This window comes from Cetorhinus maximus, chromosome 3, assembly GCF_964194155.1.
Source record: "Cetorhinus maximus chromosome 3, sCetMax3.hap1.1, whole genome shotgun sequence".
In the NCBI taxonomy this organism is placed as follows: Eukaryota; Metazoa; Chordata; class Chondrichthyes; order Lamniformes; family Cetorhinidae; genus Cetorhinus; species Cetorhinus maximus.
The window spans coordinates 27,895,555-27,909,155 of record NC_135881.1 but is presented as its reverse complement, the minus strand read 5'-3'; the positions used below and the strand labels follow the sequence as shown (position 1 = coordinate 27,909,155).

Genomic DNA, 13,601 nt, shown 5'->3' with positions numbered 1-13,601 from the left:
AACGTGCATTGTTTTCACGTTTCATTTTCAAGAAATAATGTGCGTTTTCAACTTTTCAGGATCCCATTACACCAAGCCACATTTTTTTTTTCCTCTAAAATTGCACTCATTGCATTATTTCCTGAACGTATTTGCTCCAAAAACATCCCCTTCTGAAGATCTGTCAAGCTGATATACCCAATGGCTGGCTTTTTCCCTTCCATGCTTTGATGCTGCACACATTTCCTGTAATGATGGAGGTGCTCCACAGTTTCCATTGTACATTCCTCTGGACACCCCACCCCATTTTGAACTTATCTCCTTTTTGTTTTTTTATATTGCAGCGATCAGCAAAGAAAATCTAGAAAAAGAAACAGGATTAAAAATCTTGCAGACTGGCATGAAAGAAGTAAGTTGAAATTTTTTTTTCAGTGGGGAGGGGGGTACTCTTGTGTTATGATCTTTAATGCGTCCATCCTACATTACAGGACTGTTGAATGTTTGCTGTGTTTTCAGTAGCATTTTCATAAGTGCAGTTCATTTCAGGTTCCAAGCTGTGGCATTAGAGAACTCAGGTGTCATTCTGAATACATTTTGAAACAGAACTGTTTAAACTTAAGGAATTGATCATTAGCCTCAGGTTGCACCAGTGTAAACGGATCTTCGTTTTGCATCATTGCAAACTATGTAGCGCTATTACTAAAATGACCCAAAATGTACTGTGTGTCTTACATAGAATTTAGAGCAAAGATGCAGGCACTCTGCCCAGCTGGTCCAGGCTGGTGTTTATGCTCCACAAGGGCCTTCTCCCACCCTAAATCGTCTCACCTCACCAGTGGGCTGAATAGTTCCGTTGACGGTCAAGTGACAGCGCGGGGCCGGAAGTGGGAGCCGACACCATTCCTGCAAGCAGCGGGACCCTGGGGCAGTATTTTGCCAGCGGCAACCAATTAATAGGCCGCCCACTGGGGTCAGCATCCAATTGAGAATGATGGCCTAGCCAATCAAGGCAGGCAGCTCGGCAGCCTCAGCAGCGCCATCACTAGCAGTGGCTGTTGCTGAGGTTGCATCACCAGGGAGAGGGTACCTCAGTGCCAAAATTCCCTGGAAGACTTTCAATTATCTTTGGGGAATCTGGGGCCAGGCAGGCAGGAAGGCCCCATCGATCAGAATGGCGTTGTCATGATGCACTGGCAGCCGGTTGGGTGCAGGGGCAGCCATTGTCACTTAAGAGGGCCCCGCTGTGGAATGCCCATCGAGGAGATGGGAACCTGCTGGGAAGCCATCAGGGTTTACACGATGGTTTTCCAACCCAACAGCGGGACCTCCCGATGTGGGAAAAATGCCCATGGGGCAGGAAGTGGCTTTTAATTGGCCTGTTAAGTAGCTCAGTTGGCTGCCTAGTGGATGGCTACACCGCTGAGGTACCTGCTGCTGGCAATAGGCCATAATAGTGGGAATCAGAAATGGGCTGGGAAAATTCAGCCCAGCATGTCGAATAACATAGGGAAATAAGTTAAGCAGAAATACTTCTTTAGGCTTTCCACCACCTTAAACTTACAAGGGTGGTCAGATTAGCGTATGCCAACACTGTGAAACAGGTTCATGGGGAATTGGCAGCCGAGGTTTCACCCCGTCCGATCTTCTACCCGCCGGGGTTCACAGAATGATAGCTCAAACATTTTTGGAGGCTCCTATTCCAGTCTCCCTGTCCTTGGTTTGAAACGTAAAATCTTGGCAATATTTTCCAAGTCAAAGGAAAGTAAAAACTGGCACAGTGAAAAATCAGCTGGTGATTCACTATGAGCCTATTTCATGCTGCTGGCATGGACCAGTTTAACTCTCCCCCCCTCCCAACCCAAGTACACAGCAACAGTGGCTACTTGTGAACTGCAAAGCACTTCTGAGCACATAAGCCACAAGTCTAAAAGTTATTCATTTGATTGAGCCTAAGTGGTCCTCCTAGCGCTGTTTAATCAACATTAGGTAGACAAATGCAACAGATCAGTTGTATGTTTTTGATGTAACCGTGTGACAGGTATGGATCCAGTGACTTATGGTCCCTGCAGTAACAGGCTTGAGTGTCGTTATGTCATCTCTGAATGGCTATGTTGTGTCCGGTGCAATATGCTGAAGATCACTAACTGCGGCCCATTGCATCTGCATGAAGATCAAACTAAAGAACAATGTAAACAAGAAAAAGGAACCTATGGAACACTCCTGCTTCTCCTAGATGCTGGGAAAAAAATTTAAACTTACTAGTTTTTCTGTTGTCCCTTTTGGCTGCCAACTACAGCGGGCGACGTTTCCACAGTGCATTCTTTGTCCATTGTCTCTCAAAGTGGGCTCCTATACATATTAAAAGGGCCAGCGACTGGAAAAGATTGTGATATTTTCACTGCAGCCAGCCAATCAGCCAGCCTACTAGTCTGGGTCGTTCACATTTTGGCTGCCACAGATGCCATGCTGGCCTGTAGATAACTCCAGTGTCTCTGAGACAAGCAAGGGTTGGAGAGGTGGTGGGGCTGGGGCAGGGGGGGTGCGGATGTTAGGGGATTGTGTAGATTGGTGAACGCAGGCATGTGGCAACCTACAGTATTAAAATGCAAATAAGAGAAGCATTCCTGCTTACAAGACGGCATCAATCGGATCCAGAATGAGAATGAAGCCTTTCCCTGCCACGCTCACAGACACCCCTGTCCTATTTATCAGGCTGGAGCAGCAGAAAATCTCCTCTACCAACTTCTTTTCCATGCAAAGAGACTTACAGCTTCAAATAGATCAGGGCCTAAGTTCGATAATGGTTGTGAAATGGTTCTCGTGCTGCACATTGCGGGCTAGAAGGGAAAGAGGAGTGAGGACCCTCTTATCCTCCAGCCTCACTGAAATCAGTCCGGTGAACTGTAGGTGCCAATCGGGCATCCCCTACCCAGCCTACTAGCCTGGGTCGTTCAAATTTCGGCTACCACAGATGCCATGCTGGCCTGTAGGTAACTCCATTACCTGAGACAAGCAAGGTTTGGAGAGGTGATGGGGCTGGGGTGGAGGGGTGGGTGTTAGGGGGTTGTGTGGATTGGTGAATGCAGGCATGTGGTAACCTACAGTATTAAAATGCAAATAAGAGGAGCATTCCTGCTTCACCTGGGCCCATAATAAGTTTTTTTTAAGTTTCAGTAATCGTGACGATGATAACTCTCATCGATTGTTGTTAGAACCCATCTGGTTTACTAATGGCCCTTTAGGGAAGGGAATCTGCCACCCTTACCTGGTCTGGCCTACACGTGAACACAAACCCATAACAATGTTGTTGACTCTTAACTGCCCTCTGCAACAGCCTAGCAAGCCACTCAGTTCAAGGGCAGTTAGGAATGGGCAATAAATGCTGCAGTGATGCCCACACCCCATGGAAGAATAAATAAATAAAACAGTTACATACTGGTTTCTCCGGCAGCCTCCAGGAATCCTGCATAAAAGACACCCTGATGAATTTAGCAGTGGCCCAAACATCCTGCAAATCCTGTTGCATTGCTGGATGGGTCACTGCATGTAAAACATATGCAATGGTGTCGAATTTATACCTCATACATACCTGAAAGTGCTGTTGAAGACAGGTAAAGTTTTAATAAATATGGTGGCTACAAGAGCAGCGCAGAGGCTAGGAATCCTGCGGCGAGTAACTCACCTCCTTACTTCCCAAAGCCTGTCCACCATCTACACGGCACAAGTCAGGTGTGTGATTTTTTAAAATTCTTTCATGGGATGCGAAAATCACTGGCTTGGCCATCATTTGTTGCCCATCCCTAATTGCCCTTGAACTGACCTTGCTAGGTCATTTCAGAGGGCAGTTAAGATTCAACCACATTGCTGTGGGTCTGGAGTCACATGTAGGCCAGACCACGTAAGGGTGGCAAATTTCCTTCCCTCATGGACATTAGTGAACCAGATGGGTTTTTATGACGATTGATGATAATTTCATGGTCACCGTCATTGAGGCTAGCTTTGTGTTCCAGATGTGTTAACTGAACCCATTTCACCAGAGCATTAGCCTGGGTCTCTGGATTACTAGTCCAACGACATTACTACTATTCCACCATCTCCCCATCTTGTGATGGAACACTCTCCACTTGCCTGAATGAGTGCAGCCCTAACGACACTCAAGAAGCTCGACACTATCCAGGACGAAGCAGTCCACTTGATTGGCTCTCTCTCACAGTGGCAGCAGTTCAAGAAAGCAGCTCACCACCACCTTCTCAAGGGCAATTAGGGATAGACAATAAATGCTAGCCTGACCAGCAATGCCCACATCCTGTGAATGAGTAAAAAAAAAATTGGGACTTAGAATGCAAGTGTGAAGAAGTCATAACAAACTTTTCCAGAACATTGGCTAGGCCACTGTAATGTATGCAGATTTGGAAAGCCCATTGTAGGAAATTAAAGCCAAGTATTAGCTATTAAGTCAACAGGATGGGGTTGGAAAACCATAGTTATGAAGAGAGATATGAAATATTTGGACTATTTCTACTGAAGAATGTTTTGACCAAACAAAGATTTAATGCTATAAAGACTTTTGAATATTTCTTTTGGCTGGGAGTCGATAACAAGGGGTCATAATTTGGAGTTGTCACTAAATGATTGAGGAGAGACATTAGCAGAAATATCTTTACAAAGAGGGAGCATAGAATGCCTTGCCACAGGAAGTGATTCAGGCAAAGATCGTTGCATCTTTGAAGATAAAATTAGATGAACATATGAAGCAAAGAAAGATACAAGGTTATGGGGGAGAGTAGGGCTGTGATAATTGTGTTAGCTTTTTCTAAAAAGGAACTGTAACAGTAGCTGGAACGGTGTTCTTCTGTGCTGTAAATATCGCTGGCTTTATCATTCTTTACAGCCTGCCTGAAATCAGATTTATTTTACATCCAGCAACTCTTTCAAGCTTCTGTTAAACCCATTAGCAAATGTGATTAAAAAAAAGGGAAATTTCAGATTTTATTTGATGTGTTTTATTAAAAAGAAGTAGCTAAGGTCAAGACAAACGCACTCTCTTCACTAACTTGCGATTGTAGAAGATCAATCTACTTATAATAAAACATTGCTTTGTGTTCAGGAAGCCAGTCAGATTTTGGAGTGATTTATTTGAAATGATAGTGTTTGCAGTTTGACAGATGGAGTTGAGATTTCTTGTGATCAATATGAAGGGGAAAATATTAAAAAGAAAGCCATTATCAACAGAGGTATAAAGTCTGTTAACATCTCCATTTGTTCGTTTACTTCAAAAGAAATGACTGCACATGAAAGGAGTCCCAATTTGGGTTACAAGTTTTAAAACTTGCAAACTGTATCCAGGTATATTTGCCTCATCTTACAAGTAGATAAAGCTATAATTCTGATTCTTTCATCCACGGGAGCAGTTCAGGGTGAAAGCGCTATAAGTAGTAACTGTCTGGAAAAGGGATATATGAACTCCCTGAGGACCAGTCCCAGTTCTATTGTTTAAGTATCATGCTGTTTAGTGTCCTGTTGTGCCTTAAATCCATTCACAAATAAATCAGCCAGGTAGTTCAGCTTGTTTGTACCAGCCCAATGGAATTTCGTTTTCTGTTTTTGCAGGAGAATGTGGTGTGCATTCCATTTGTACTGATGAGCGATTTGCAGCTAATTGTTCAATCAGGGCACGTTGTTCTGGACATGATGGAGAATAGCAATGCAGGTTTTAGTTCATAAGAGACTTGGTCGCATTATTCAATCTGTGGCCTGGTTGAGAATCATGTATAAGATAGCTGCATCTTTGTAAAAGTACAACTAGCATCAATATTTTTGACCTTTACTTATGGTCCTTCTTTTTGACCAGTCCTATAGAGGAAGTCTATGGCCTTCCTGGACTTGATCCTTTCAAAATGCCACTACCCAAAAAAAAATATGGGGCAGAACTTTTAGGTTGGTGTGTGGGCACTTGCCCGATCCGATCGGCCGGAAAATCGCACGGGATGACGTCAGGCAAGCATCCCAACGTCATCCCGCACCCGTGCAATATTTCGGTCAGCAAGCACACACAAAAGTTGGAAACGTGCCCGCCAACAATTAAGAGGCCAATTAAGGGAATTAAAGTTGTAATTGTCTCCGATTTTTCGTGGACTCAACCAACCCAGACAGGCGGAACCAGCCAGATGGCCTTTGCATTTTTTCATGAAATCTCATCCAAGGGCGGGATCAGGTCTCCATTATTACATCTTTTAAAATGTATGGAGAGAATTTTTATCATGTACATTTTCAGGTGATTGATTGTGATGTGTGGACATTTTTTTTCTGGATTTTAACAACTTTATTTATTGGGTTTAAAGTCTTCAACTCCCCGAGGCAGCTCTCTGCCTTCAGGGAGCTTTCATTCAATGCTCGCCTGCGCCCACACTTACGTCAGCGTTAATTGGCCAGCCAGCGTGAAATCGCGGTTGGGGGCTGATTGCGGTCAGCGATCTGTTCCTTGGCTGCTCCCAGGCCCGCCAATAGCGCCCGCATACTGACCTAAAAATCCTGCCCATGATTCTGTCTTACCTCCTTTACGACACTGATGGACCAGCCATAAATGTCAAGGTTTTTCTAGGGTAATTTCTTGTCTTCACCTTCCAGGATGTAATTTGGTCGTGTGAATTATCTACCCTTTGCAGAAGTTGCAAAATGTCATTGTACTACAATCAGAGCAACTAAAATTAGGTGGATTCTATAAAGGACTGCCAATCCACTCTGCCAGATTACCATTCAGACACTGAAGACAAAAATCCGCCCCTCTGTTTTATTTCAGAGTTCCAGCGCTTTCAGTTTTTCTTCTCATTAAGAACAAGATTGCTACTTTGGGCCCCAGGAGGAAAGTGTAGATTTTCCACATCAATACCACAAGACCACCGCCTCCCCACCAACACCCTCCCTCACCACCCCCATTTCTACCATTAACCAAAACAGAATAGTTAGCAGCTCACGGGCCTTTGAGAATCCAGTGGAGAAGGGAGCTTTTCCTACTCTGGAATTGAAGTTCATGCACGTTCAGATGGCTGGGGTCAAACCCGGATTAACTACAGGGTTCCTTCGAAGTAAAGACCGTGTAACTGAAGGTCCATCTTCTTACAGGCAAACTCGGAGCTGCTCGATACAGGTTGGAGGAAGATTTTAAAATACTTTAAGCCTCACAGGTCTTGAAAAGGCAAGGTGACAGAGGCTTTGTTTTGCAGCTGCAATGTTGTTGCTGGTTGTCTGAAGACTGCAGTCTCTGTTTTTGGATATAAGGATTTTGAGGGCAGTTTTGATCACATGATACATGATGGAAGGCAACGGTGAAGAAGGAGTTTCACTCACATGGTCAAAACCCATTGATATAGAAAGTAGATAGTATTCTTCAGCACTTCATTGAGAATACTCAGTCTCGATAGCCCTCCTTTGTTGCATGGCAGACCCAGAGTCTGAGTCAAACAGAGTTTATTGTCGCTGTGATTTGGAGTAAGCCTTGACAATAGCAGAGCGAAATTCCACAGAAGAGTGCTATTTAGGCATGTCCATTCAAGGCAGACTCCTGCCCATTAAAATCCAATTTGCAACTTTCCAGAAGGTTTGCAAGAATGTTGAAGTTGCAAAAGTCAGCTGACACCTTGGCAGTGATTTTACAGTTCATCAGGGTCTATTTTAAAAGGAATAGTCTTTTTTTAATTGTAATATCTTCATGCCTGCACTAGCATAACACAAGCTATTGTAACCTTCCTAGATGCTTTGATTTTATGGTCAATTTTCCCTGGTTGTTCACCTTTTCAAGATTATAACACAAAAATTTGTATAATTTTTAAAAGGAAATCGCAATCAGGTTCAAATATGAAACTCATCATTTAACACCTAGATGCTAACAGATCGCAACCATCAAGTTTCTTTGTTCCATTTCTTTGATTTCTGGTCTGCATGACACACTAATGCAGCATTAATACTTCAGGTGGGACATAATTTTTTGCTGCATTTCTGAAATAAGAACTTGTGTTTTTCCCAAGGAGAGTTCTATAGGAAATCATGGAGTGGCGGGGGCGGGTGCAAATTTTAACCCAACCTGCTTGTCGGGACACTGATGGGATTGGGTGCAGTGCTAGTTTCAAACCCCATCAATTTTGGAAGATTGGCTTCACCGGGCATTAATATTGGGCTGGGTACAAAACCACTATTCCACTTGATCCCGCAGATTTCCCACCTGGCGAGTTAGGTTAAATTTACACCTGGGACGTCTCAAAAATATTATGCTGTCACTCCACGTGGCTTATCTTCTCATCTTTTTGAAATAGCTGAACAAACACTTCCAACTTCACGTTTGGGTAAGGCAGCTAACAGCACTGTCACTGATTACTTATTAGCACTCTGTGCAAGAGGTGGTGCTGGCAATATTAATTCCAAAACCCTCTTAGGACTCGGGGAATCTCCAGAGCTCTTAAAAGCTTTGATAAATCTGACTTTGGGCGGAATCATCCCAGAATTGCACGAAGTGCAGTAGCGGGCGAGAAAATAGACATTTAACTGCTGGCCGCAATGGCAGGTTTCTGTGCTGTATCGTCTGCTTCTTGCCTCATTAATTATGCAGCCACATGAAAACACGCCATCTTGCTACTGGGCAGCCTATGAATTGCCCACCATGTCACTACCTCACCGGGTGCCATATCAAAACTGCAGCCGTTCACACAGTCCTCAATGCTTCCAGCCCATGACTGTTCCAGTGAAGACATGGCCCCGAAAGCCAAAAAGAGTTGAGTGACCAGTCAATAGAATCCCTTTTGAAGGCCTGCCGTGATGTTCCCCCACCCCTGCTCTGGCCGCAAGAGGTCCAGCAATCTCACCACTCCGGCTTTGGAGCCGGAGGCAGTGGTGGTCAATGCCAATGCTGCCCAGAAGAGGTTGGTTATCCAGTGCAGAAAGAGGATGAATGAGCTTATCCATGCAACCAGGGTACGGCAACCATCTCATCACTCTAAACCCACACACTGAAGCCCACCACACATTCACTGGCATCTCACTCACTGCCAGCTCAAGGGACATCACCACCCATACTCACACACATACCCTCACATGTCCATCTGGCCTCATCTCCTCTGAAGACTGCCTCCTCAACCCTCACCATCTTGAGGCCACTTGCACAGATCAACATGTGCCCCCACACACAGCCTAGGATACCCCCCCTTTCCCAGTATAGCCCTCGCCTGCCGCCTCTTCCCTTGCCTGAGGCCACTTCTGCCCCTTCCCCAAGCAAGTCCTAGCTCTGCAGCCATTGAAAAGCTACTCCCGCCTTACAGTTGTTTTGGCGGGTAGAAACCTTCCTGTGAGCCCCCTAAAAGTGATGTGGTGCTGTCTGCGAAGCCTGGCGCTAATGACCGCGAGTGCTGCCCGCAGCAAGGTAGGCAAACAAACCTCAAGTCCCAAGCAAAGTGCAGCTCGCCAGGTGCGCGTCGCTTATGTACAGTTGTATAACACATTGGTGGATGATTCAGCACAGGGGAATGATTCCGGTGAGCATGGCTTATAATGAGATGCTAAAGTATTGAAATTAGCTTCCTGATGTGCAGTGATGGGAAATGCAGCCAGCTATGGATGGGTGTAGCGGGCAATCGCAAACTGGTTTCACAATGACGTAAAATCAATTTTTGGCCTTCTCGCCATATTGTCCGCTCATGCCGCAAAACATGCCCGCTGCCAATGGGAACGGAAAGGTCTGCCCTTGGTTTTTTTAGTTCCAGTTGACAGGACTTATGAATTTTATTTCTCGATCACACTGAAGGGCAGTTAAAGTTAAAAAGCATGAACACAAATGCACAGCGCCATTTTAATCTACCTCACCAGGTGGGAAACTGGTCGAGTGAAGTAAAATGACAGTGTTGCACTTTACCCAATATTACTATTTATCAACTTCAATGGTGAATAAAACTAGGCAGACTTGAAACCAGCATTGTACCCGATCCTGGCAGTTTCTTGAATTTTCAATCCCATCGGTAAAACTCGCCTGCCACAATTGTATTTGGAAACGCAGGCGTGTCTTGCGCACAATTTTCCAATCAGTCACTGGGGGTAATTTTGATGTTGTGGGACAGTCGAAAATGGAATATAGCGAATTGCTTGCCCTTTTTGTATCTGTCCCAGATTTCCGATATAGGCTTCTGGCACCGAGAGCAAGAAGTCAAGAGATGACCTGTGTTATTTTAAAAACCTTTGGATGTACAGTACAACCCCAGTGGGATGAAGTTTCCCTTTGTCACTGTAAAATGACACTATAGTTGGAGACTTACTATATCAAGCTCTGGTTGACTCATATGGGGGAACAGGGAGCAAGTGAAAATGCAAAGATTGGAGAGAGACTAACATTTACAAAGCAAAAGTAATCTGCTACTCAAGGCAGTTTAGAGTTTATTGTGTCCTAGCATTTTTTTTTATTATTTTGCTCTAAATTGCTTCCAAAAATAACCCTAATTTGAAAAAAAAACCTGTGTTCAGTCAATGCTTAGACAAAGATTAAGCACTTTATGGTTGGTGGCACTGGTTTCATTGATCTCAAAGGCACGTTCCATTGCTCTTTATGAGCCTAAGCTAAACAATGGCAAATTATCAGTCAGATTGTCACTATAAATGGGTAATAATTTCTTTGTGAGAGGGCTGCTGTTCTGTTCAGTTACATGGCAAATCCATTTGATGTGGAAATTACAAAGGTATGTATGTTTCCTATGAATGCCTTCCGCTATACATGCAAATTTGGTTTTATTTGAAAAGACATTGGGCAGGGAGGATAGCATTGAAATTATTTTATTAATATCATCATTAAATGCCTATTTTATACATGCAGAGCCTCTGCAGACACATGTGGGCAAGATATCTAAAAATAAGGTTTGTTATGAAAAATGGAGCTGGGTATATACTTAAAAAAGAGAAACTGGTAGGGTTATGGGGAAAGGGGAGGGCTGTGGGACCAAATCGATAGCTCTTTGAAAGAGCCAACACAGTCACGATGGGCTGAATGGCCTCCCTCTGGCTGTATGATTCTATGGCCTGATAGGCATCTACAACTGTGCTCTAACTCTCCCTCACACTCTCTCTCTCTCTCTCTCTCTGTCTTTCTCTCTTTCTCTATGTCTGTTCCTGTCTCTTTCTCTCTCGCTCTTTCTCTCTCTCTATCTCTATTGCTCTCCATCTATCTTTCTCACTGTTGCAATGTTGCTCATTCTGCTGCTTAAGGGCAGGCAGGGAGGGAATGGCTGACCACCAGACAGTCAAGGATGAACAGGCAAGTAATGCTGGTAATATAAGTAATGTTCACTTAAATTCCTCATGCCATCAAGTTTGCCACGGGGACGGGCATTTAATTCCACCCATGTTTGGTAAAGCACCAGTAATAGGGGATTCAATGGTTAGGATAGAGAGAGGTGTTTCTGTGAGGGCAGGCGCGATTCCTGGATGGTGTAATAAAAGCAAAACATTGCAGATGCTGGAAGCCTGAAATAAAAACAGAAAACACTGGAAAATCTCAGCAGGCCTGGCAGCATCTGTGGAGGGAGAAACAGAGGGTGGGATTTTCCAGCCCCATCCGCCACCAGGATCGCCCGGTCGAGCTGAAAGTCTATGGACTTTCGGTTGTGCTGCCGAATCTCCCGCGGTGGGTCTCACCACAACGGGGCCGGAAGATCACGACCAGAGTTAACGTTTCAAATCCGTATGACTCTTCTTCAGGAAGAAAAGTCATACGGACTCGAAATGTTAACTCTGTTTCTATCTCCACAGATGCTGCCAGACCTGCTGAGCTTTTCCCGCACTTTTCTCTTTTCCTTCCAGGATGCTATGTTGCCTCCCTGGTGCCAAGATCCAAGATGAAACTGAGCAGCTGCAGAACATTCTGTAGGGGGAGGGTGAACAGCCAGACGTTGTGGTCTATATTGGTACCAATAACATAGGTAGAAAGAGGGATGAAGACCTGCAGGCAAATTTCACTGGGCCTGGAAAGAGACCGAGAAACAGGACCTCAAATGTAGCAATCTCCGAAATACTCCTGGTGGCATATGCTAGTGAGCTTAGAAATCAAAGAAGAATGCAATTGAATGCGTGTCTGAAGAGATGGTGCAGGAGGGAGGCCTTTAGGTTTTGGTGCAATGTGACTAGTTCTGGGGGAGGTAGTATCTGTATACATGGACAGGTTGTACCTCAACAGAAACAAAAATACCTGGAAAAACTCAGCAGGTCTGGCAGCATCTGCGGAGAGGAGCACAGTTAACGTTTCGAGTCCGAATGACCCTTCAACAGAACTAAGTAAAAATAGAAGAGAGGTGAAATATAAGCTGGTTTAAGGTTTGGGTGGGGGGGGGGGGGGGGGGGGGGGTTGGGGGGCGGGTGGTAGAGCTGGATAGAGGGCCAGTGATAGGTGGAGATAACCAAAAGATGTCACCAGGTTGACACCTCATTTTTAGATATGCCTGGTACTGCTTATGCATACCCTCTTACATTCTTCATTGAACCAGGGTTGATCCCCTGGGATGATGGTAATGGTAGAGTGGGGGAATACGTTGGGCCATGAGGTTAGACATTGTGTTGGAGTACAATTCTGCTGCTGTTGATGGCCCACAGCACTTCATGGTTGCCCAGTCTTGAGTTGCTAGATCTGTTCAAAATCTATTCCACTTAGCACGACAGCAGTGCCACACAACACGATGGAGGGTATCCTCAATGTGAAGATGGGACTTCATCTCCACTGTGCAGTGGTCACTCCTACTGATACTGTCATGGACAGATGCACCTGCAGCAAGCAGGTTGGTGAGGAAGAGGTCAAGTATGTTTTTCCCTCTTTTTGGTTTCCTCAACACCTTCCGCAAAACCAGGCTAGCAGCTATGTCTAGCTTTCATGGCCGGTCACCATGCAGCTTGCATGACAATTACAACTGTGCAGTCAGCTTGTCAGGTCTGGGGGTGGGTGGGGGAGTCCTTCGAGCAAAGGCACTCAGTTCCTTTATCGAGGGTCCCAATATCGGGAAGGAGGAGGCCCGCTGAGAGGAAGCCCCCTGTCTTGCTGCCAACCCCCTGCAGCCCTATCCCCACCCCTTCTGCCTCCTCCCCCAACGCATAACTTTAAATGTGGCCTGGGTTGTTCCGCAATCCTGGGACTCTGGTGCCTGTCCTTCTGGCAGCAGCTGTGGCCTCCCCAGTGATACTGCTGAGCACAAGAGCTCCTGGCATTTGATTAGCCAGCAGCTCTCAGTACGTGAGTCTTCCACCCCTGGGGTCTTGATTGCAGTAGAAGGGCCAACACTGGCCTCACCACTGCCTGATTAGCCTTTTCAGGTCCTTCCCAAAAAGAGGCAACATGGGTTCTCGCTGGCTCTCCAGGCACCTCAATGAGATTCCAGCCCATGTTCTAGAGGCGTCAAGGACAGAATCTATTTAGTTAGAGTTAAATAACATAGAGGTTCCTTTACACTACTGGGTGTATTCTATTGGCAACCAACTAGTGAGAAAGATATAGAGAAGAAAATTTGCAGGAAAATGGGGGGGAGAGTTGGGTGACTTAATTACCCTAATGTAGACTGGGAAGTGCAGAGAGAAAGAAGAATCTCTGAAGTGTGTTCAGGAGAATTTTC

General features: G+C 45.1%; 1 protein-coding gene across 2 annotated transcripts in view; it reads left to right on the top strand.

Annotated features, from left to right (window-relative positions):
* ptprn2 (protein tyrosine phosphatase receptor type N2) overlaps positions 1 to 13,601 on the top strand; it is a 1,029,555-nt gene that overhangs the window by 710,007 nt on the left and 305,947 nt on the right. For both annotated transcript variants that reach the window (XM_078537232.1, XM_078537231.1), the window contains exon 12: positions 324 to 388. In XM_078537232.1, coding sequence (XP_078393358.1) covers positions 324 to 388 — 65 coding nt within the window. The remainder of the gene's footprint in view (positions 1 to 323; positions 389 to 13,601) is intronic.